The sequence below is a fragment of the Mustelus asterias genome, chromosome 14, assembly GCF_964213995.1.
Source record: "Mustelus asterias chromosome 14, sMusAst1.hap1.1, whole genome shotgun sequence".
Classification (NCBI taxonomy): domain Eukaryota; kingdom Metazoa; phylum Chordata; class Chondrichthyes; order Carcharhiniformes; family Triakidae; genus Mustelus; species Mustelus asterias.
Window position 1 is genome coordinate 85994525 of NC_135814.1, and position 19759 is coordinate 86014283.

The following is a 19759-nucleotide window of genomic DNA, read 5'->3' on the forward strand; positions in this document are numbered from 1 at the left end:
GCAAGGTCCCATTAATCAATGTAATAATTGAATAACCTGGTTAATATGGATCACGTCACTGAGGGAACTCCCCTGCTCTTCAGATAATACCATGGGGATTTTTACGTCCACCTGAGAGAGCTTAATATGTTATCTGAAAGGCAATATCTCAAACATAGCAGCACTTGCTCACTGTGAAGTGTCAGCCTAGATTTTGCACTAAAGTACCTGGGATGGAACTTGAACTTATGGCCTTCTGACTCCGAGGAAAGAGTGCTACCATAAGTCCATTACATGGTTATTAACAGAAGGAATAATGACAAATATTTTGTTTCCAACATCCTTCTAAATTGACGTAAACTGATCCTTAAGTGTTTTGGTCTAGTCTACTAACTGCAAGTGTTAATTTAGAAAATGTAATGATACTAAAGATCGCATGCCCCTGGCACAGCACAATTATATATTTAGCCATGAATTGGTAAAACACAGAACCTCCCACAAAGGGACATTCAGTAACTTTCCAGCCTTAATGGTGACACTATTGCTGAAAGATGTGCTTTAAAGTCTTGGAAAATCAAACAGTAAACCAACCTGCACCACTTGTATGGATCACAAATAATAAAAAGAAGAGCAGAGGTATGGGGCCTCTGCACTTTTAGGGAATAAGGAGAAAAATAATGATTGGAATTTAAATTAATTAATTTACATCACTTTTCTGTTGTAGACTCCCCCTGGCCTTGAACAGCAAGTCTGTGCCTTTACCCAAATTGCTATTTCATTCAATTATAAAAGACTTGCTCTATTTACAGACACTGGTCACATTTGGATGGGTTCTTCATCATTGAAGGTAAGTGAATAATCTAAACATAAAAATGTGGGGTTTTTTTGTTAGTTACTGTGATGAGATCAAATCAGCTAATTTATTGATTAAATAATTCTAGCGTTATTTCACAGGAACAATTTTCATTTATGTAGCACCTTTCAAAATAGTACAAACATCTTCACGTGCTTCTCAGGAGTGTCATCAAACAAATGTGGACACTGAGCCATATAAGAAAGTAGGACAGATGATGAAAAATATGATCAAAGAGAGAGACAGTGAAAATCCCAGAGTTTAGGTCTTAGGCAACTTAAGACAAAGATGTTAGTGATGGGGCAATTAAAATCGGGATGCGTATGGGGTCAGAATTGAAGGAATGCAGAGACCTCAGCTGGTTGTACGGCTGGAGGAGGTTACAGCGGTAGAAAGGGTGAGGCTATGAAGGGACTTGAAAACAAGAATGCTCTGTTAATTAAGGATGACAGTACAACAGTGAGGGATGACCTACTTTCTAAAGATCAAGATATAGAATCACTTTGGGTAGAGATAAGAAATAGTAACGGTAAGAATTCACTTGTGGGAGTCCTATAGGTCCCCAAACAATAAATACAATGTAGGACAGAGTATACAGGAAGAAATAATGGAGGCCTGTGAGAATGGTATGGTGATGGTCTACATATAGATTGGATCAATCTGATTAACAAAGGTAACCTGGAAGATGAGTTCCAGGTTACCATAGAGGATTTTCAGAATAGTTTCTTAGCGCAGCACTTTCTAATACCAGACAGGACCAGGCTATTCCAGACCTGATAATGTGCAATGAAACGGGATTAATTTATGACTTCATAGTAAAGATGCTCCGAGGTAGCAGTGATCATAACGTGATTGAATTTTGCATTCAGTTTGAGGGAGAGAGGAGTAGGTCTAACACTAGTGTTTTAACTTAAGTAAAGGCAATTGTAGCACAAGTGTTTTAACTTAAATAAAGGCTTTCATTCCCTTAAATTGTAAGGGTATGAAGACAGAACTGGCTAAAGTGAACTGGTAAATTAGGCTAAGGGATAGGTGAGTTGAGATGTAGTAGAAGACATTTAAGGAGATATTTTACAACTTCAGCAGATGTGCAATCCAGTGAGAAAGAAAGATTCTAGGAGAAGGGAGGCCTCATTTGTTGCTAACCAAGTGTAATAACTCAGGAAGCCTGACTGGAAAGGAACATACTTTCACTTTGCATTCTGTAAATAAACTAAAACCACTACCATGGTATACACACTCTAGTTCCTGCCTGGGACAATTAGTTCTGCAGGCCCAGTCCTGGGTCTGCCTTATAAAAAGCTTAGGTAATGAATTCCAACTGGGCAAGCCATTGCCTGTTACCAGGGGAATTCATATCCAATGAGCCCCACAGGGAGATTAATTATTGATTCCCCATGGATGTCATGGGGGTTATCATACTAAAGAAGATAAAGATTGTATCAAATTGAAAGAAAAAGTGTACAATTCCTGAAGATTAGTTACGGGTCAGCTGATTGGACAGAATATTTTTTTTAAAAGCAACAAGGAGGGAGAAATTAGAGCACGAGAGAAAGCAAGCTTGTAAAGATGCACTTTCAGAGACTCCATTAGTAAAAACAAAAGATATTTATTAATAAGAATGGTACAGCAGCCTCATGGCTGTAGCCAATTCCCAAGATGTCTCTTTGCCTAAGAAGCCTTTCTCATCATGAGGTGATTCACTGGATAAAAGCAAATTACTGCGGATGCTGGAATCTGAAACCAAAAGAGAAAACGCTGGAAAATCTCAGCAGGGTCTGGCAGCATCTGTAAGGAGAGAAAAGAGCTGACGTTTCGAGTCCAGATGACCCTTTGTCAAAGCTAAAAGGCATAGAAAGTGGAGATATTTATACTGCAGGGGGAGGGAATGAAAATTGAGTTATAGCCGTAGATTCACACTCTGAGTACCGATTGGTCACACAGGCCATGTGACTCTTACTCTGCTGTGTTGCCCTTAAAGGAATAAATCACCACAAAGCTAGAAATATAAAAACAGATAGTAAGAGTTTCTACCAGTATTTAAAAAGGAAAGGCGTGACTAAAGTGTGGGTGTTAGTCCTCTGGAAACCTGGCATGAGGAATTAATAAGATGCACAAGGGAAAGCTGCTCCCATTAGTTAGTTAGTTCAAGCCTGAGGGAATGCAGGGGGTTGTGAGGAAATCTACTGAGGGCCAGTGACCTGGAACTCACTGCCAATAACAGTGATGGACATTGAATGATTTCACAAGAAAGTTGGTTGGACACTTGAAGATAAATATGCAGGAGTATCTGGATAGAGTGGGGTAATGGGATGGAGTGGATTGTTCCATGGAGAGCTGAGGTGGACTCAATGGGCCAAATGGCCTTTTTGTGCTATTATGACTCTAGTATCTTGGGTGTAGTAATTGCCAGTAGTGAGTTCATGATCGAATTAGCATATCATGGCAATTATATCATCTGATATACCACTTAGTTAAAGTGCAAATCTAAAATATGCTGTATTTCTGACGTGGAAATCTATTTTGGAAGGATGCATTTCTTGTGAATTACGAAGGAACAGAGGAAACACTGAACTGTTTGGGATTTGAGAGATGTGATGCTTCAATGAGAGGAAATGGACAAGTGGAGTAAAGTGGCAAAGGGTTACACAAAGAGTACTGTTCAGGCTAAACTTTTCTTGTCCATCTTGTCTAAACCCGTCATAATCTTGTATACCTCTATCAAATCTCCCCTCAATCGATTTTACTGAAAGGAGCACAACTCCTGCTTCTCCAACCTGATGTTCTAGCTAAAATCTGCCATCCCTGGAACCATTCTGGTACATCTTCTTTGCATCTGCACAAGGACCCACACAACCTTCCTAAAGTGAGGTGACTGGAGCAAGATATTATATGTTATAGTAGCCTAACTAGAGCTTTATACAAGTGAAGTACAACTTCTCCCCTTTTCTACTCAATATCTCACCCAAGATCCCGTATTGTTTTTCTAATTGCTCCCTCAATCTGCCCTGCCACCTTCAAAGATTGATGCACATGAACTCCAAGCTCCCTTTGTCCCTGTTTCAACTATTTGACTATTCTGCTCTTTCAAACTATTGCCGCATCTCCAAACTATCTTTCCTCTCCACAGTTCTTGAACGTAGTATTGAGGGTTGTGCAACTTTGTAACCCTCTGCCTCAGAAAGCGGTGGAGGTGGGTCACTGAATGTTTTTAAGGCGGAATTAGATGGATTCTTGTTAGCCAAGGGAATCAAAAGTTATCAGGGGGTAGATGGGGAATGTGGAACGCAACGCAAACAGATCAGTCATGACCTTATTGAATGGCGGAGCAGGCTCAATAGGCCAAATGGCCCACTTACTCCTGTTTTTATGTTTTATTGATGGAAGAAGAAAAACACTGAATTTATTTTCTATACCAAAAGTAAATATTTAAAATTTCTGTTGCTTTGTTTCTAGGATACATTGTGTGTGGTTGACACAAAACTCCAAACACCGCCAAAGCAGTTTGTCTGGTAAGGAATGGATGTGACTCATTGATCTAATGAATTTGAGTTTTACTTGCATATTTTGAGACAGGTTCTGTGCCCTCCATCCTCTGAGTTAGATAATGTAGAGAGTGTATGAAAGCAGCCTGAACTGCCCCTTGCTGTACAGAAGTAGTTAAATCTGCTCAACACCCTTTGCCTAATGGCACATCTGTACTGAGATACTTTCCTTCTGACAAAGCTTATCTCCTACCCGTCTGTGATAGTCTGTTGGAGGAGAATTAATGCTCCACATCTCCGGAGTCCTTCCAATTCTAGTTATGTACCATCCCACCTCTTTGAAAATAAAACCTCAATTTAATGTTGTTTCCAAAGGACCACAGCTCTGACGATTTGGCGCTCTTCCTCTACTGCATCAGAGTGTCAGCCTAGTTTATGAGCCAGGTATAAGACTCGAATAGAAAATTTCCTATCACTGAATCATAGAATTCCTACAGTGCAGAAGGAGACCATTCGGCCCAACAACAATCCCGCCCAGGCCCTATCCCCGTAACCCCACGTATTTACCCTGCAAATCCCCTTGACATTAAGGGCAATTTAGCATGGCCAATCAACCTAACCCGCACATCTTTGGAGTGTAGGAGGAAACTGGAGGAAACCCATGCAGACACAGGGAGAACATGCAAACTCCACACAGTGACCCGAGGTTGGAATTGAACTTGGGTCCCTGCGCTATGAGGCAGCAGTGCTAATCACTGTGCCACCGTACCGCCCACTGATCCAGCTCCTTTTTAATATATTGGTTCATATCCCACCTGTCATGTGGAAGGTCAGTGTTCAGTTCCCCAACAGGCAGAAGTTGCTATCTAAAGTCTAAAAGCATCAGTCAAAAGTGAAGAGAGTTTTTGAGGGATTTGATAGGCTGAATACCGAGAGGGGGAGTCTAGAACTAGGCGACATGGTTTGAAAATAAGATATATCCCACTTAATATGGAGATGGGGAGGAATTTCTTTGATCACTAATCGTTGGAATTTTCTTCCCCAGAGAGCAGTGGAGGCAGGGTCATTTAACATATTCAAGGCTGAGAGTGACAAATTTTTGATCTACAAGGGAGTTGGAGGTTTTGGGCGGCATGGTAGCACAGTGGTTAGCACTGCTGCTTCACAGCTTCAGGGACCCGGGTTCGACTCCCGGCTTGGGTCACTGTCTGTGTGGAGTTTGCACATTCTCCTCGTGTCTGCGTGGGTTTCCTCCGGGTGCTCCGGTTTCCTCCCACAGTCCAAAGATGTGCGGGTTAGGTTGATTGGCCATGCTAAAATTGCCCCTTACTGTCCTGAGATGCGTAGGTTAGAGGGATTAGCCGGTAAATATGTAGGAATATGGGGGTAGGGCCTGGGTGGGATTGTGGTCGGTGCAGACTCGATGGGCCAAATGGCCTCTTTCTGCACTGTAGGGTTTCTATGATTCTAAGTATGAAAGTGGACTTCAGGCCACAAGTAGATCAGCCATAATCTTAGTAAGTGTTGGATCGGCTTTGGGGCTGAATGCCTATTCCTGCTCCTATTTCTCATGTTTAGGGAAAAGAATTGCAGGGGGAAAGTCAACCTTTTCTGTCCGTGTGTGCGTGCGTGCATTTTTGAAGACCGTTTTTTGTTCATTTCTGACATGACTTCAGATTGAATTTGGGAGCGTACAATTAAACAGGACTGGGAAAAGCTATCCATTAGCAGGTTCGATTCCCACAGTCCGAAAGACATGCTGGTTAATATTTTTTAATTTTTCTGTTTAAATCCTGGATCCTAAATATTCTAATTTGATTGATTTTTGACCTAATAATATGATTACTCATCTTGTGTGATGTGCAGTGTTTTGCAATTAATCCCCATCAGCAAAACTGTCTACGCTAGCCAATGTGAGCTGCCTGCAGTAAACCTGTGATTATTAAACCATCTTGCAAACCTCTCATTTAACAATGTTTGTTTATGCAAAAGAACGGTAGAAGAATGTTAGCTTTGGTAACTTTTCTCTTTCCAATTCAGGTGTAATAGACCTAAAAGCAACAATCCTTCTGTAGTTGGTGTTTGGGATAAAGTACTTTTGATAGCAGGAAAGTCAGAAGAGACAATTAAGTATCCTTATGCAATGGCTGCCATTGATTCCTGTAGTTACTGAATGCCTTTCCTACTGCCAGACCGCAGGGGCAGACAGGACCAACAAGACAATCAGGTTAGTACTAGAGTCCAAAAAACACACAGGCTATAGTCATCCCACTCTCTCTTGAACTTACCTGCACCCAGCCCCACAAAAGTCACGTGCTTTCAAAACTAGAGTTTTGCTAGTTCTCGGCTTTGAGTGAAATCGTTTTAGGATTTGAGGGAGAGAAGGAGATTAAAAAGAAGCAAGGAACAACTGGCAAGGGGTTTTCACCTCTGGAGCAACATTGATTCAGATCAGGGTGAATTCCTGTCTCCATGCAAAAAATGTAAGAAATATACTGTTGTGCTAGGACAGGAAAAAATCAGCAAGCAAAATGTACATAGATGCCATTGCAGAATGTTTATGATTTTTTTTGATTGCAAGAGCTTGAAAGCGAGATGGTGGCACAGCAGTTAGCACTGCTGCCTCACAGCGCCTGGGACCCAGGTTCGATTCCCAGCTTGGGTCACTGTCTGTGTGGAATCTGCACATTCTCCCCATGTCTGCATGGGTTTCCTCTGGGTGCTTCGGTTTCCTCCCACAGTCCGAAAGACGTGCTGGTTAGGTGCATTGGCCATGCTAAATTCTCCCTCAGTGTCCCCAAACAGGCGCCAGAGTGTGGCGACTAGGGGATTTTCACAGTAACTTTATTGCAGTGTTAATGTAAGCCTACTTGTGACACTAATAAATAAACTTAAAAAGGTACAAAATCATGAACTTAGGGGAGGGGCGGGAATAGAAAAATGTTCTCTGGGTTATCCTACTTATCTATTGTTGAGTATATTCAAGGTTGAGGTGGACAGATTTGTCGTCTCTTGAGGAATCAAGGGGTTTGGGGAGCATGTTGGAAATGAGTTGAAGCAGAAGATCAGCCATGATCATATTGAATGGCAGAGCAGGGCTCACTGGCTTGTATGGTCTACTCCTTCTATTTCTCATGTTCTTATTTTTGCCCTTAATAAGTAAGAATTCGCTCTGCTTTGCTGTCAAGTAAAGTGACCTATGGCTGGCTTACTGAAAAGTAGGTAGTTGCATGTGGTTGGCTGGTTATTTCTTTGTGTTCGTTATACAATCTTTAAATGTTGTGAACATTTAAATCTTTAACCGAAGTTCAGATTTTATCAAGATGAAGATGTCCATTTAGTGCCTGAGGTTGATGGTGTTCGAATCATTAGTTCTTCCAGCCATGAATTTCTACATGAGGTCCCACGTAAGTGCTGTGCTTATTCAATAAAGAATGGTGGTATTAAATATTTATAGTTTAATTTTACAAGCAATATTATGTGTAAACATGGAGCTTTTGAATAAAAATGAACTTCTAAATTATTCTTGGTACTCCATGCTGTTACGATCCCAGTTGATGTTATAACTGGACGGGAAAATTCCAGAATGGAACTTGATTCAAAGACCAAAACTTTTACTTTTTTTTTATAAAGCGTGGAAGAACAGAGTCACAAGACCGTTAATTAGTTTAACAACAAGAAAAAATATCTACTAAACATGAAAAAAAAGGATTATAATACAATACTTGTTTACTCCCCCTTTAGCTTCACAATTGCACACGGGTTTTAGGATTAACACGGATTACAAAGCACATCTTGAGCGACAATGGTCTCATTAACACACAAAGTCCTTTTTAAGTACACGAGATGACTGTGGTCAAATACACACACTCCGCTCTGAACCCAAGTCAGTGTCTGTGGTTTCTCCCTAGAATCCCCCAGATGATTGCGACATGAGAGTTTACAAAAACACACTTTAAAACCTTCTCTCATGATAATGCTTTCCCTCGTTGGTTTGGATTCTGAAATCCAGTCCAGGTTTTACAAATGATTCTTTTAAACAAAGCTTCCCCTCCACTTTTAACAGTAAATCTAGGCCAGGATTTACACCAACCCTTTAGGATTTCTTTGTCTTGACTGCTGTACAAAATGTTCACAATTTCTTTAACTCTAGATTCCCAGACTCAAGTAAAATGGCATCAAACATTTAATTTGCCTCTGCAGTCTGCTGTCCCACTTTTAATCTGGTTATTACAATTCTCTCTTTAACTCAGAATACTTTGTTTACTCTTTCTTGAATTCTTCTGTTAAATATCTTGGTCTCTGTTCTTTTTTTAACTCCAGTTATCTTAGACATTCTTTCTATTCCAATGTCCTGGTTATCTGAACTGTAACTTGTTCCTTAGGAAGCCTGCATCTTTGCAACTCCCTTGTCCTGTCCAACTTTATCTGACAGAGTTGAGAGGTGTTCATTCCCCAGTGTCCTGTGTCCCAACTGCCAATAGATTCAGTGAGAACAAAGGAAATCCCACCCCTCTGGAAAGTGCCCTCCATTGCTAAGCGATGACACACTTCTATTTGCTCTTCACACCGTAACCCCCTCTAAGCACAATAAATATGCAGTTGGAACTTAACCAATCCCCACAAACATCTTTGTCCAGCATAAATCTACCTATAGACTTTACCTTACCTTCTACAGAAACATTAAATTAAACCCACTTAAAATGATATCTAATTTCTAATGTTTATCGACTACAGTTGTTTTTCTTAGAATGCATCTATCAGTGTGCTCTGTAACTGGTGTTAGGAAGTGTCAGGCAAGACTGCAATGTCTCTTTCTCTATGTGGAAGTTGTTTCTTGTCTATGCTCAGCATTTCATTGTGCCTCTCATCCATGCTTTCAATATATGCAAACTTGCCTTTTCAGTGCACTTCTGGCTCCCATTTCCACCCTCCATAAACTTGAGGTTATCCAAAGCTCTGCTGCCCGTGTCTTAATTTGCAGCAAGTCCCATTCCTAGGATCGCCAAGCCCCTGGAGTTGGCCTCAATCTCCTAATGGCCAAGTAAAGCTTTCTTGGAGCATGTCAGCTGCCAACCACAGCAGCCAGGAACAGCTACCAACCAATCACAGCCCCTGTTTGGGTACCACCTGACCCTGCAGATGACCAGGACCGACTGCTAGCCAATCACAGCCTACACTTGGGCATCATTTGACCTTTTCTATGTTAGGGACTAGTATTCAGCCAATTACAGTCCACGTTCAGGCACCATTTGACTTTCCCTGTGTAAGGAACCTACTCCCCATCCACGAAACAGCCTTTGTAAAGACGACTTGATAGAAATATCTGAACGGTCACGTTCAGTGACCACTGCTCCAGTCAGTTGAGGGTGATGCCCACTTGGGCTGCAGAGCTGGAGGAACGGGCACTGACATTGAGTCAAGGTAGGCTTGCCTCTCACTGGCCAGATGCTGGAATAGTGATGAATTAGTGTTATTACTGTTACTAATTAGTGTTGGATTGAATTGATGGCGACTGGGCAGATTGTGGTGCACTGTGGATTTTGTGGGGAAAAAATTGTTCAGACTTGGTAGTGGAATTTAGTGCCCCCCCCCCCCATCACCAACCCTTCACGCCAGCGTGGTCAGGCCGCCAGCTCCCTACTAGTGGGGAACTGTTGTAAACCCCGCTGAAGTGAAACACTCCTGGTGGGGCGTGGGGGGAGAGGCTAGCGGGCCCGGAGACTTCAGTCGCGGGTCTGCTCATGAGATGCTAATCCTCATTTTAATAATTTATACAGCTCTGCGCTCTCCCAGTATTAGTATACTGTATTAGTATACAGTGAAATGTATTGTTTCTTGCACGTGATACAAAGCATACTGTTCATAGAGAATGAAAGGTGAGAGAACAAAATGTAGTGCTACAGCCATAGCTAGGATGATCCAATGATCCCAATATTGTGTACCTGTCTTAATTAGAATTGCCATCTTATCTTTAAATATGGTTTGGTGACAGTGAAGTATATAATTCTGTAGCTTCTTGTGTCATTGTTTTATTTTACTGTGCTGCTTTCAGCTGCTTGTCAAGACATTTTCAAAATTGCCTCAATGGCTCCTGGTGCACTTCTGCTGGAAGCTCATAAAGAATATGAGGTATGTTTTGCTGCAACTTTCCTGTAATTTTGTTATTGCTTTTTAATCACAACTATTCTATTTGGATAGATCTGAATTACAGGGAGACGATAAATATTCACCAGATGTATGTTTTATCCTCCACCTTCTCTGAACTTCAACTCATCCTGAAAGCTCCTGTCTCTATCCTATCTACATAAGCCCGGCTCATCCATTACCCTGTTATTGATAACTAACATTGCCACCACAACACTTCAAATTTTAAACTTTCACTTTTGTTTAAAACCTTCATGGCCTCATTCTTCCCTACCTCCACCCACTATCCATCCCCACCACCACTTGCTTTCAGCTGCCTAAACCCCAATCTCAAAATCTCTCCCTCGGTGGGCATATGTGTTGAGCAGGGTTATCAGCTCTTGCTATTGCCTGCGAGTCTGCCAAAATAGAACATGAATCTCCTGGGTGCTGTTGCTCAGAAAATCAATGCAGCCACCTTAAAACTCAGGTCAGCACCAACATTGGGCGGCACGGTGACACGGTGGTTAGCACTGCTGCTTCACAGCGCCAGGGACCCGGGTTCAATTCCGGCCTCCAGCCTTGGGTCACTGTCTGTGTGGAGTTTGCACATTCTCCCTGTGTCTGCATGAATTTCCTCCGGGTGCTCCGGTTTTCTCCCACAGTCCAAAGATGTGCAGGTTAGGTTGATTGGCCATGCTAAATCGACCCTAGTGTCAGGGGGATTAGCAGGATAAATATGCTGGGTTATGGGAATAGGGCCTGGGTGGGATTGTGGTCGGCGCAGACTCAATGGGCCAAATGGCCTCCTTCTGCACTGTAAAGATTCTATGATTTCTAAAGCACTCTGGACTCAATAGAACATTTTCATAGTATTATGGAATTTACAACACAGGAGGAGGGTCTGCCTGTCCTAGTGTCAGCACTTTCTCCTGTAACTCCATTTCCCCAGGTCCTTCCATATTTCTCCTACTCAGAGGCCCAGCAGTGGTTGATGCTGAACTGACTTGCATAGAACATAGAACATTACAGCGCAGTACAGGCCCTTCGGCTCTCGATGTTGCGCTGACCAGTGGAACCAATCTAAAGCCCCTCTAATCTACACTATTCCAATATCATCCATATGTTTATCCAATAATCATTTGAATGCTCTTAATGTTGACGAGTCCATTACTGCTGCAGGCAGGGCATTCTACGCCCTTACTACTCTCTGAGTAAAGAACCTACCTCTAACATCTGTCCTATATCTCTCACCCCTCAATTTAAAGCTATGTCCCCTCATGCTAGCCAACACGATCCGAGGAAAAAGGCTCTCACTATCGACCCTATCTAATCCTCTGATCATCTTGTACGCCTCTATTAAGTCACCTCTTAACCTTCTCTCTAACGAAAACAACCACAAGCCCCTCAGCCTTTCCTCATACGATCTTCCCACCATACCAGGCAACATTCTGGTAAATCTCCTCTGCACCCTTTCCAACACTTCCACATCTTTCCTATAATACGGCGACCAGAACTGTACGCAATACTCCAAATGTGGCCGCACCAGAGTTTTGTACAGTTGCAGCATGACCTCTTGGCTCCGAAACTCAATCCCTCTACCAATAAAAGCTAACACACCGTACGCCTTCTTAACAACTTTCAGGGATCTATGCACATGGACACCCAGATCCCTCTGTTCATCCACACTACCAAGTATCTTACCAAGTATGACTTGGGAACAGTGTACCCTTTGAGAAGTGTCCAAACATTTTGAGCCCACAGATCTTTGTGTGGCCTCTCTATTTGGTTCAGGTGAGGCTGCGCCAGATGGTTTGACATGTGAAATCCAAGTAAAGATCAGCAATGACTGAGGCTCCAATTTGAGAGTTGATCACAGAACCTGAACCCATGGAGATGGTGAGAGCTCGGGCCCATGTAAAGTAGCTTAACATTAATGGGGTTTGAATAATCTTTGAAGGAAAGAAGCATTGTATTTTTATTTACATCTTGCTGAAAAACATGTAAAGTAATTTTGGAGAGTATGCAACTCCAGTATGTCTGTTACATTAAATGAAACCTTAATTTGTGTTCTTAGAAAGAGAGCCAGAAGGCAGATGAGTATTTACGTGAGATAAAGGAGCAAAACCTCTTGTTTGAGGCTGTCCAGCAGTGCATTGAGGCAGCAGGCAATGAGTATGAACCTGAGATGCAGAAAGCTCTGCTGAGGGTAAGAATCCATATCTTGTATATGAGGTACAGCACTAAGTAAAAGCAAGAGGGCGTTCTTGTCCTTTGTAAAATGTTATTCTGGTTTAGCCCTCAGGGTGCATCTAATAAATTTTTATCACTATCATGTGTTTTGTATCAAAGGTTATGATTTATATTCTCCTCTTGTACAGCTATTCTGTAATTAATTTTGATGCAAGGTGTTTGAATGAATGGCTGCACTCGGAGGCTGCTATTCAGTCCGAGATGTCTGTACCAGCTCTTTGCAAGAACAGCTCAGCTAGTCCCATTTCTCTCCCAGTGCTTTCCCCTTAGCCTTGTAGAGCTTTTCTGTTTATATAATTGTCTAGTTCCCTTTTGAAAGCCATAATTGACTCTGCCTCCATCACAATTGGACAGTGAATTCCAAATTTTGCCCGCTCGCTGTGTGAAGAGATTTTTCCTATATTGCCTCTGACTTTTCCTCTTAAATTGGTGTTGCCTACTTCTTGACCCTGTTCCAGTGGGAACAGTTTCTTCCTACCTACTCTGTACAGACCCCTCATGACTTTGAACACCTTCTTAAATCTCCTTTCAACCTTTTCTCCAATCTATTCATGTAGCTGAAGCCTTTCATTCCAGCAACATTCTTGTCAATCATTTCTAATGCCTTCACATTTTTCCAAAATTGGATAGAATATTCTAGTTTAAACCAAACCAGTGTTTTATAAAGGTTCACCAAAATCTCTTTGCTTTTGTACTCTTTCCCTCTATAAAGTTCAAGCTCCTGTACGCCTATTAAGTACTTTCTTCACCTGCCCTGCTACCTTCAACAATTTTACACATTCTGCCCCTAACCCACACAAGAAATAGGAGCAGGAGTACGCCCTTTGGCCCCTCAGCCTCCAATGCCATTCAGAAAGGTTATGGCGAATCTGATTGTGGCCTTAACTCCACTTTCCCTCATGTCCCCCTTAACCCTCAACTCCTTATCAGCCTTCAATATATTTAATGACCCAGCCTCCACTGTTCCCTAGGAAAGAGAATTCCAAATACTAATACTCTCAGCTTTTATTGGCCTGTTGTAGAAGGTAATATGATCATGTTATCAGAACAGTAGCATCAATTGAGGATCATCCAAGGAATGGTGGCAGAATGTTTCTCCTCTGTGTGACCATTATTTTTTGAAACTTTAGAAGCAGGATTGTATTGTTGAGATTGCACTCAGCAGATCCTGTGAGAGACCAATAGTCAGTACAGAGCATCCGGTCTTTATCACGGTTACATTAAATGAACAGCTGCTAACCAGAAACCTACCTCAAAATTAGAAATTTGTCATTATCCAATCATGTTGCTTTGTATATCACTCAAAAACCTGTTATACAGCAAGAATAATTTTCTATGTGTGTCAAAATCAGACCACTATATAATCCATTACTAACTTAGCTAATATTTGCCTGTAGGTAAGTGAGCTGTAGAGTACAAAGGACTTAAAACATTGCAGTGCATCCGACCAGCTTCAGAGTTAACAAATGGAAAGCAGTTTATTACTTGTATCCCTGAATTAGTTGTTCTCTATGGAGCTATCTATAATGATTTTGCATAGCAACAATTAGATGTTACAGACTATAATTATTTACTGCTCTTTAATATTGGTATTTTGAAGTTTCTGCATTCCTCCTGTTTTTGCAGTCCCATTGCCACCTGAAAATAAAATGATTTTCAATGATTTGGGGCGGCACGGTAGCACAGTGGTTAGCACTGCTGCTTCACAGCTCCAGGGACCTGGGTTCGAATCCCGGCTCGGGTCACTGTCTGTGTGGAGTTTGCACATTCTCCCTGTGTCTGCGTGGGTTTCCTCCGGGTGCTCCGGTTTCCTCCCACAGTCCAAAGATGTACAGGCTAGGTTGATTGGCCATTCTAAATTGCCCCTTAGTGTCCCGGGATGCATGGGTTAGAGGGGTTAGTGGGTAAATATGTAGGGGTATGTGGATAGGGTCTGGGTGGGATTGTGGTTGGTGCAGAGTTGATGGGCCGAATGGCCTCTTTCTGCACTGTAGGATTCTATGATTGTTTCTCTTCATTAACAAAATATAATGACATGACTGGCATTGCAATGCTTGTAACTGCCAGTGCATGGTATCTGGTAGTGCGATATTGTTTTACAACTGATGGTATTGTGGTAATTTGTGATTATTTTACTTGTAGATAGCTATCATTCGCTGTCACATTTATTTCTTAATCTAGTAAAGGGGAGGAATTAAATGTATGGAATTCACATGCACAGCATATACTGACGTTGGTGTTGTTTACTTTGGACATAGGCAGCTTCGTTTGGTAAGTGTTTCATCAGCAACTTTCCACCAGATACATTTGTGAAGATGGCCCGAGATCTACGGGTATTGAACGCCATTCGAGACTATACCATTGGCATCCCTCTCAGTTATCCCCAGTATCCTTGTCTGTGACCTCTGACTTGGGTGATTTTGTTGCATAACTATTGTAATGTGATTTTATTTTAGAACTAGATGTGTTACAACAATATTTTTTGTTTTGAATTATTTACTTAGTTCGATACATTAATTTCTGGCTGTATGTTTCAGTAAATATAATTCATATTATCCTTAAACTTCATTAGTTATCTTTCTTATTAGAATTCCTTTTGGCTATTTAGAATGAAACAATAGTTTTTATAGGTATAGTCAAAAATACAAACTTCCTCAGTTATAAAAAAGTCTTGTCACTGTAATAACTCAGCTTACTGATTCCATTCCCATTCACAGGGCCAAACACTTATCCAAGTCTTGATTATCATTTGATTGTCCTTCAGGGGGTGATATTGTGTGTTAGCTGCTGAGCTAACATGGATCATGTGATGAGCTTGTTTTGGGAGTGAATACTTGACCAGTCTGGGCTTCTGACATCATGCCTTCTGTAGGCTGATCACAACAACAGTACTTGTGGTCCAGGAGAACTAAATGTTCCAGAGCATCCAATCTTATCATTGTTAGAGGAAGTGTTAACATATCTGATGCAAGCAAGGATGAACAAAAATTGTGGAAAAAAATGATGTTTTGATGAACTCAGGGATGCTGGAACTATTATTAAAAATAAAATCTGCATACTAGGAAGATTTGAAAGGCTTGCTGATTGATTTAACTGGTATCACAAGGTGAGAGATTGACCAAAGTTGTCATCCAAACTCCCAAATTAGATCTCAGTCTTGAAATTACCTGGCTTTTTCTTCATGTTAGCAAATGTAGCGAGACATCAATGATGTTGATAATTTATGTGAGTTTAATTGAGTGATGTTTTGCCATTAATTATACTGAAAACCACTGCTGGAATCTCACTAACAGCAAAGCCCAAAGCAAAACATCTACTTAGATTGGGAAACACTTACTACACGACTAGTTACGCTAACATCCAATTTAAGATACCATTGAACTCATCAAGTGGCTCATTTATGTTTGTGGCACACATTCACACATTAGGACCTGTTCTCTGCAAATAAAAGGAATATGTTCAAGCCTTGCACCTTTTCTGAATCGCCTGAAAGCACGGGGAGCTCCTTATTGCTTTCCCCTTGGCAACATCTCAACCAATCATAAATTGTTATTATGGTTTGAAATTTGGCATTCTTGCATTTGTCTTTGATGAGTGCACAATGAAAAGCTCTGACAACATGTTTGTCTTCTCAGCAAATTTTAATAGTAATCATTTATAAAGGAACAGTATAAATGATCATTTGACTATTCTCTTTCTCACCAGTAAGGTTTTAATATGTGCTTAGCTTGATATGATGGTTCAGAGCCTCTTGTGTTGGACTCATTTTGTATATTAAAACTAGTGAGGATTTTGATTATTTTCAAGTTTATCTACCACGGTAGCACAGTGGTTAGCACTGCTGCTTCACAGCTCCAGGGACCTGGGTTCGATTCCCAGCTTGGGTCACTGTCTGTGTGGAGTTTGCACATTCTCCTCGTGTCTGCGTGGGTTTCCTCCGGGTGCTCCGGTTTCCTCCCACAGTCCAAAGATGTGCGGGTTAGGTTGATTGGCCATACTAAAAATTGCCCTTAGTGTCCTGAGATGCATAGGTTAGAGGGATTAGTGGGTAAATATGTAGGGATATGGGCGTAGGGCCTGGGTGGGATTGTGGTCGGTGCAGACTCGATGGGCCGAATGGCCTCTTTCTGTACTGTAGGGTTTCTATGATTTCTATGATCTTTAACCCACAATTTAAGATTCAAGCAGCTCACTATTGAAGTTCTCATTGACAGGTAACTGGTGAAGTACTCAGTATGCTTATTGCTTTTATAATAATTTGCTTAAAAAAGGTACAATGAAAAGTAATACTGCCTTTATACTGTACTGAAATAGTGGTTGACTGATTTGATCACAGCTTTCTTAAAATCTGTTGGTGAGTTGGCTCCTAAATTGGGATATTAGATTTTGCTAACATCTTGGCAGGGATATCGCTAAGCAAAATTCTGCCATGTAATAATGAATGGATATAGTTCTACATTTCACACTCCATTGCACATGATGTTTCTGTAATTAACAAGGGAGCAGTTTCAGTCTTGCTTATCTTTCTCATTTCCTCAGATTAGTTTTGCGTAGACTCTATCCTCTTGCAATAAAGATTTGTAAGTACATGAAGATATCAGAATTCCAGGGAGCAAGTCGGATCCTGGCTCACTGGGCCTGCTATAAGGTAAATGTTTTATCTTTATTTACCCCTCAAGAATTAGTATTCAGTACTCTCGCTTTGTCTTTAGACTTAATTTAAATCATTGATATCTACTGTATACTGATGTAATTCTTGAAATGGGATTGTGCAGTTGGCAGCAGCTCTCTAAGACTTTGCACTGGCCGTTTAACTGTATGATTTGATGTGATTTATTATTGTCACATATATTGGGATACAGTGAAATGTATTGTTTCTTGCGTGTTATTCAGATGAAGCATACTGTTCACAGAGAAGGAGAGCCTGGACTTTGAGCATCAGTAGGTTTCTGACAGCTGAGAGCCAGGATTGCACTCGCTTTTCCTCTGCTCCCAAATCCGTATATGTTCCAGTGGTTAGTGAACAACAACTGGTTATTTCAGCATGGAATCATTGACACCATTTTAAAATATCCCTACTGTTGCTCAGGCTGAAATCAGATTGTTTAGCATTAAAACAGCAGTTGAGCCAGGGGAGGGGAGCAGGAGAATGGCAGCTTGCATGGAGGCTTGGGATGGGCAAGGGTGAGTAAGTGGGGAGGGGAGGGGGGGGGGGGGGGGGGGGGAGGGGTGGGCCAAGGGCATGGAGGATAGAAGAGGGATTCAAGGGAGGACAGAAGATGGGATCAGAAGCTTGGAGGAGTGGAAGAGGCCTAGTATCCTGGATATGGTGGGGGATGGTGGGGACAGTCTGTTCGTGTAAGAAAATGAGGGGCCTAAAAGGGTAGCATCAGTGCTGTCCAAATGTGTGTCTATCTCGTGGTGTTGGTTGGCAGTGTCCTTACAGGGCTTTTAGTTCACCTACAGCATATCAGTTATCCTGGCTGAGAGCGATCTCCGATTATATCCTTTACAATGCAGGGAGGGAAGAGCCAGCTGAGCCTGCAAGTTCAGCCACATCCCACCGTGTGGCGCGTACAACACTTGGACACTAACATGAACATTCAATAAAGTGTGAACACAAAAACACATCATCACTTCTTCCACAATAAAAAAAATGTCCCTAACTCACTGGTGTGCCAGTCGTGAGGTGTGCCAGTGCACTTATCTCTCTGACTAAGCTAGTCCCAACAAATCTTGACGCACACATGAATGAAGTGAAGCCAGTGTAATGTGAAATATTTACAAGTGAAATTTAAATTTGAAAAACACTCACCTTTGCACCCTGAATGCATCTTATGCTAATTGCAATGGAATTGGGCAGGAAAGTTGTGGCCATAATGAAGAGCCTTCCTATTTGTCCAGGCGGCTCTTTTATAGCCTGCATATACCAACTCCATTGTGAGCTGATGGTGGGTTTTCTCTGCTGTGTGATTGCACATGACTCCAATGCTGCTGGCACTTTAAATTTTAATTGTAATCCCCTGGGAACCAGCAAGAGAGTGGAAGCGCCACCCCTTCCTGTTCCATCAGGAATGGCATGCCACAGATAAAATTCTACCCAATGTCTGAATTCTCTGATATTCTTACGAAAGGTCACAGACCTGAATCGTTAGCTCTGTTTATCTCTCTACAAGTGCTGCCTGACCTGCTGAGTGTTTCCAGTATTTTCATGTTTGTGTTTTTAATTTGTCGCAATGTTAATGTTCAAAACCATTTGTTTAAATTATTTAGTAGATATTTCGCAGCCATGAACATGTGCAACATTTGTAAACAATTTTATTAATCTCCTTGCCCTGTGTTGCAATGAGCAAATAATCGGAAGGAATCTGTATTATCTTCACTCTTCCCCAAACGATTCCCATCTGCATCTCTTCCCCATCTCCTGTGATCCACAGGTCCAGCAGAAGGAAGAGCCTGATGACAGCATTGCTCGTGCAATCAACAACAAGCTTGGGGACACTCCCGGCATTTCCTATTCCGAAATTGCTGCCAAGGCTTATGAATGTGGTAGAACAGAGCTAGCAATAAAGGTAAATAAACTTTGATACTCTGTAAGATTTTTTATTTATCTGAACTCAAATTTATAGGGTTCACTTGTTTGCAACAACCATCTCCACCCCCACCGTAAATCACACCAGTTTCGAGAGACACAACCATGTGGCAAGAAAGAATACTTTAAATGGTGAATTCAGAAGGTTTATTAAATCACTAAAAAGGTAACAATAAAGAGAGATAAAAAGCAAAGTGTCAGTTAACAGCAATTAGTAGTCATTCACAGTAAGAGGAGGAAACATTACTTTCACAATTGACTGCTCACCACCCTTCTCCAACCATGATGAAGTGAAGACTGAAAAACATTGAGAACAGCTCTTGACACCTCTCCATAAACATCACTCTCTCTCCCCTTTACTGCCCATATCTTTCTCTCAACATCATTCTCTACATCTCTCTGCCCTTTTCTCGCTCTCTCCCTCCCTCCTGCTCTCTCCCTTCTCCCTCCCTCCCCCCGCCACTATCCCTC

At 41.6% G+C, this 19759-nt stretch overlaps 1 protein-coding gene across 1 annotated transcript in view; it reads left to right on the forward strand.

Moving 5' to 3' along the window:
- The window catches only part of vps16 (VPS16 core subunit of CORVET and HOPS complexes), a 61746-nt gene that overhangs the window by 21946 nt on the left and 20041 nt on the right, over positions 1-19759 (forward strand). The window contains exons 7-16 of the mRNA XM_078227724.1: positions 704-826; positions 4289-4344; positions 6358-6447; positions 7630-7724; positions 10373-10449; positions 12521-12652; positions 14955-15082; positions 16875-16910; positions 17236-17344; positions 19134-19268. Of these exons, the coding sequence (XP_078083850.1) occupies positions 704-826; positions 4289-4344; positions 6358-6447; positions 7630-7724; positions 10373-10449; positions 12521-12652; positions 14955-15082; positions 16875-16910; positions 17236-17344; positions 19134-19268 (981 nt within the window). The remainder of the gene's footprint in view (positions 1-703; positions 827-4288; positions 4345-6357; positions 6448-7629; positions 7725-10372; positions 10450-12520; positions 12653-14954; positions 15083-16874; positions 16911-17235; positions 17345-19133; positions 19269-19759) is intronic.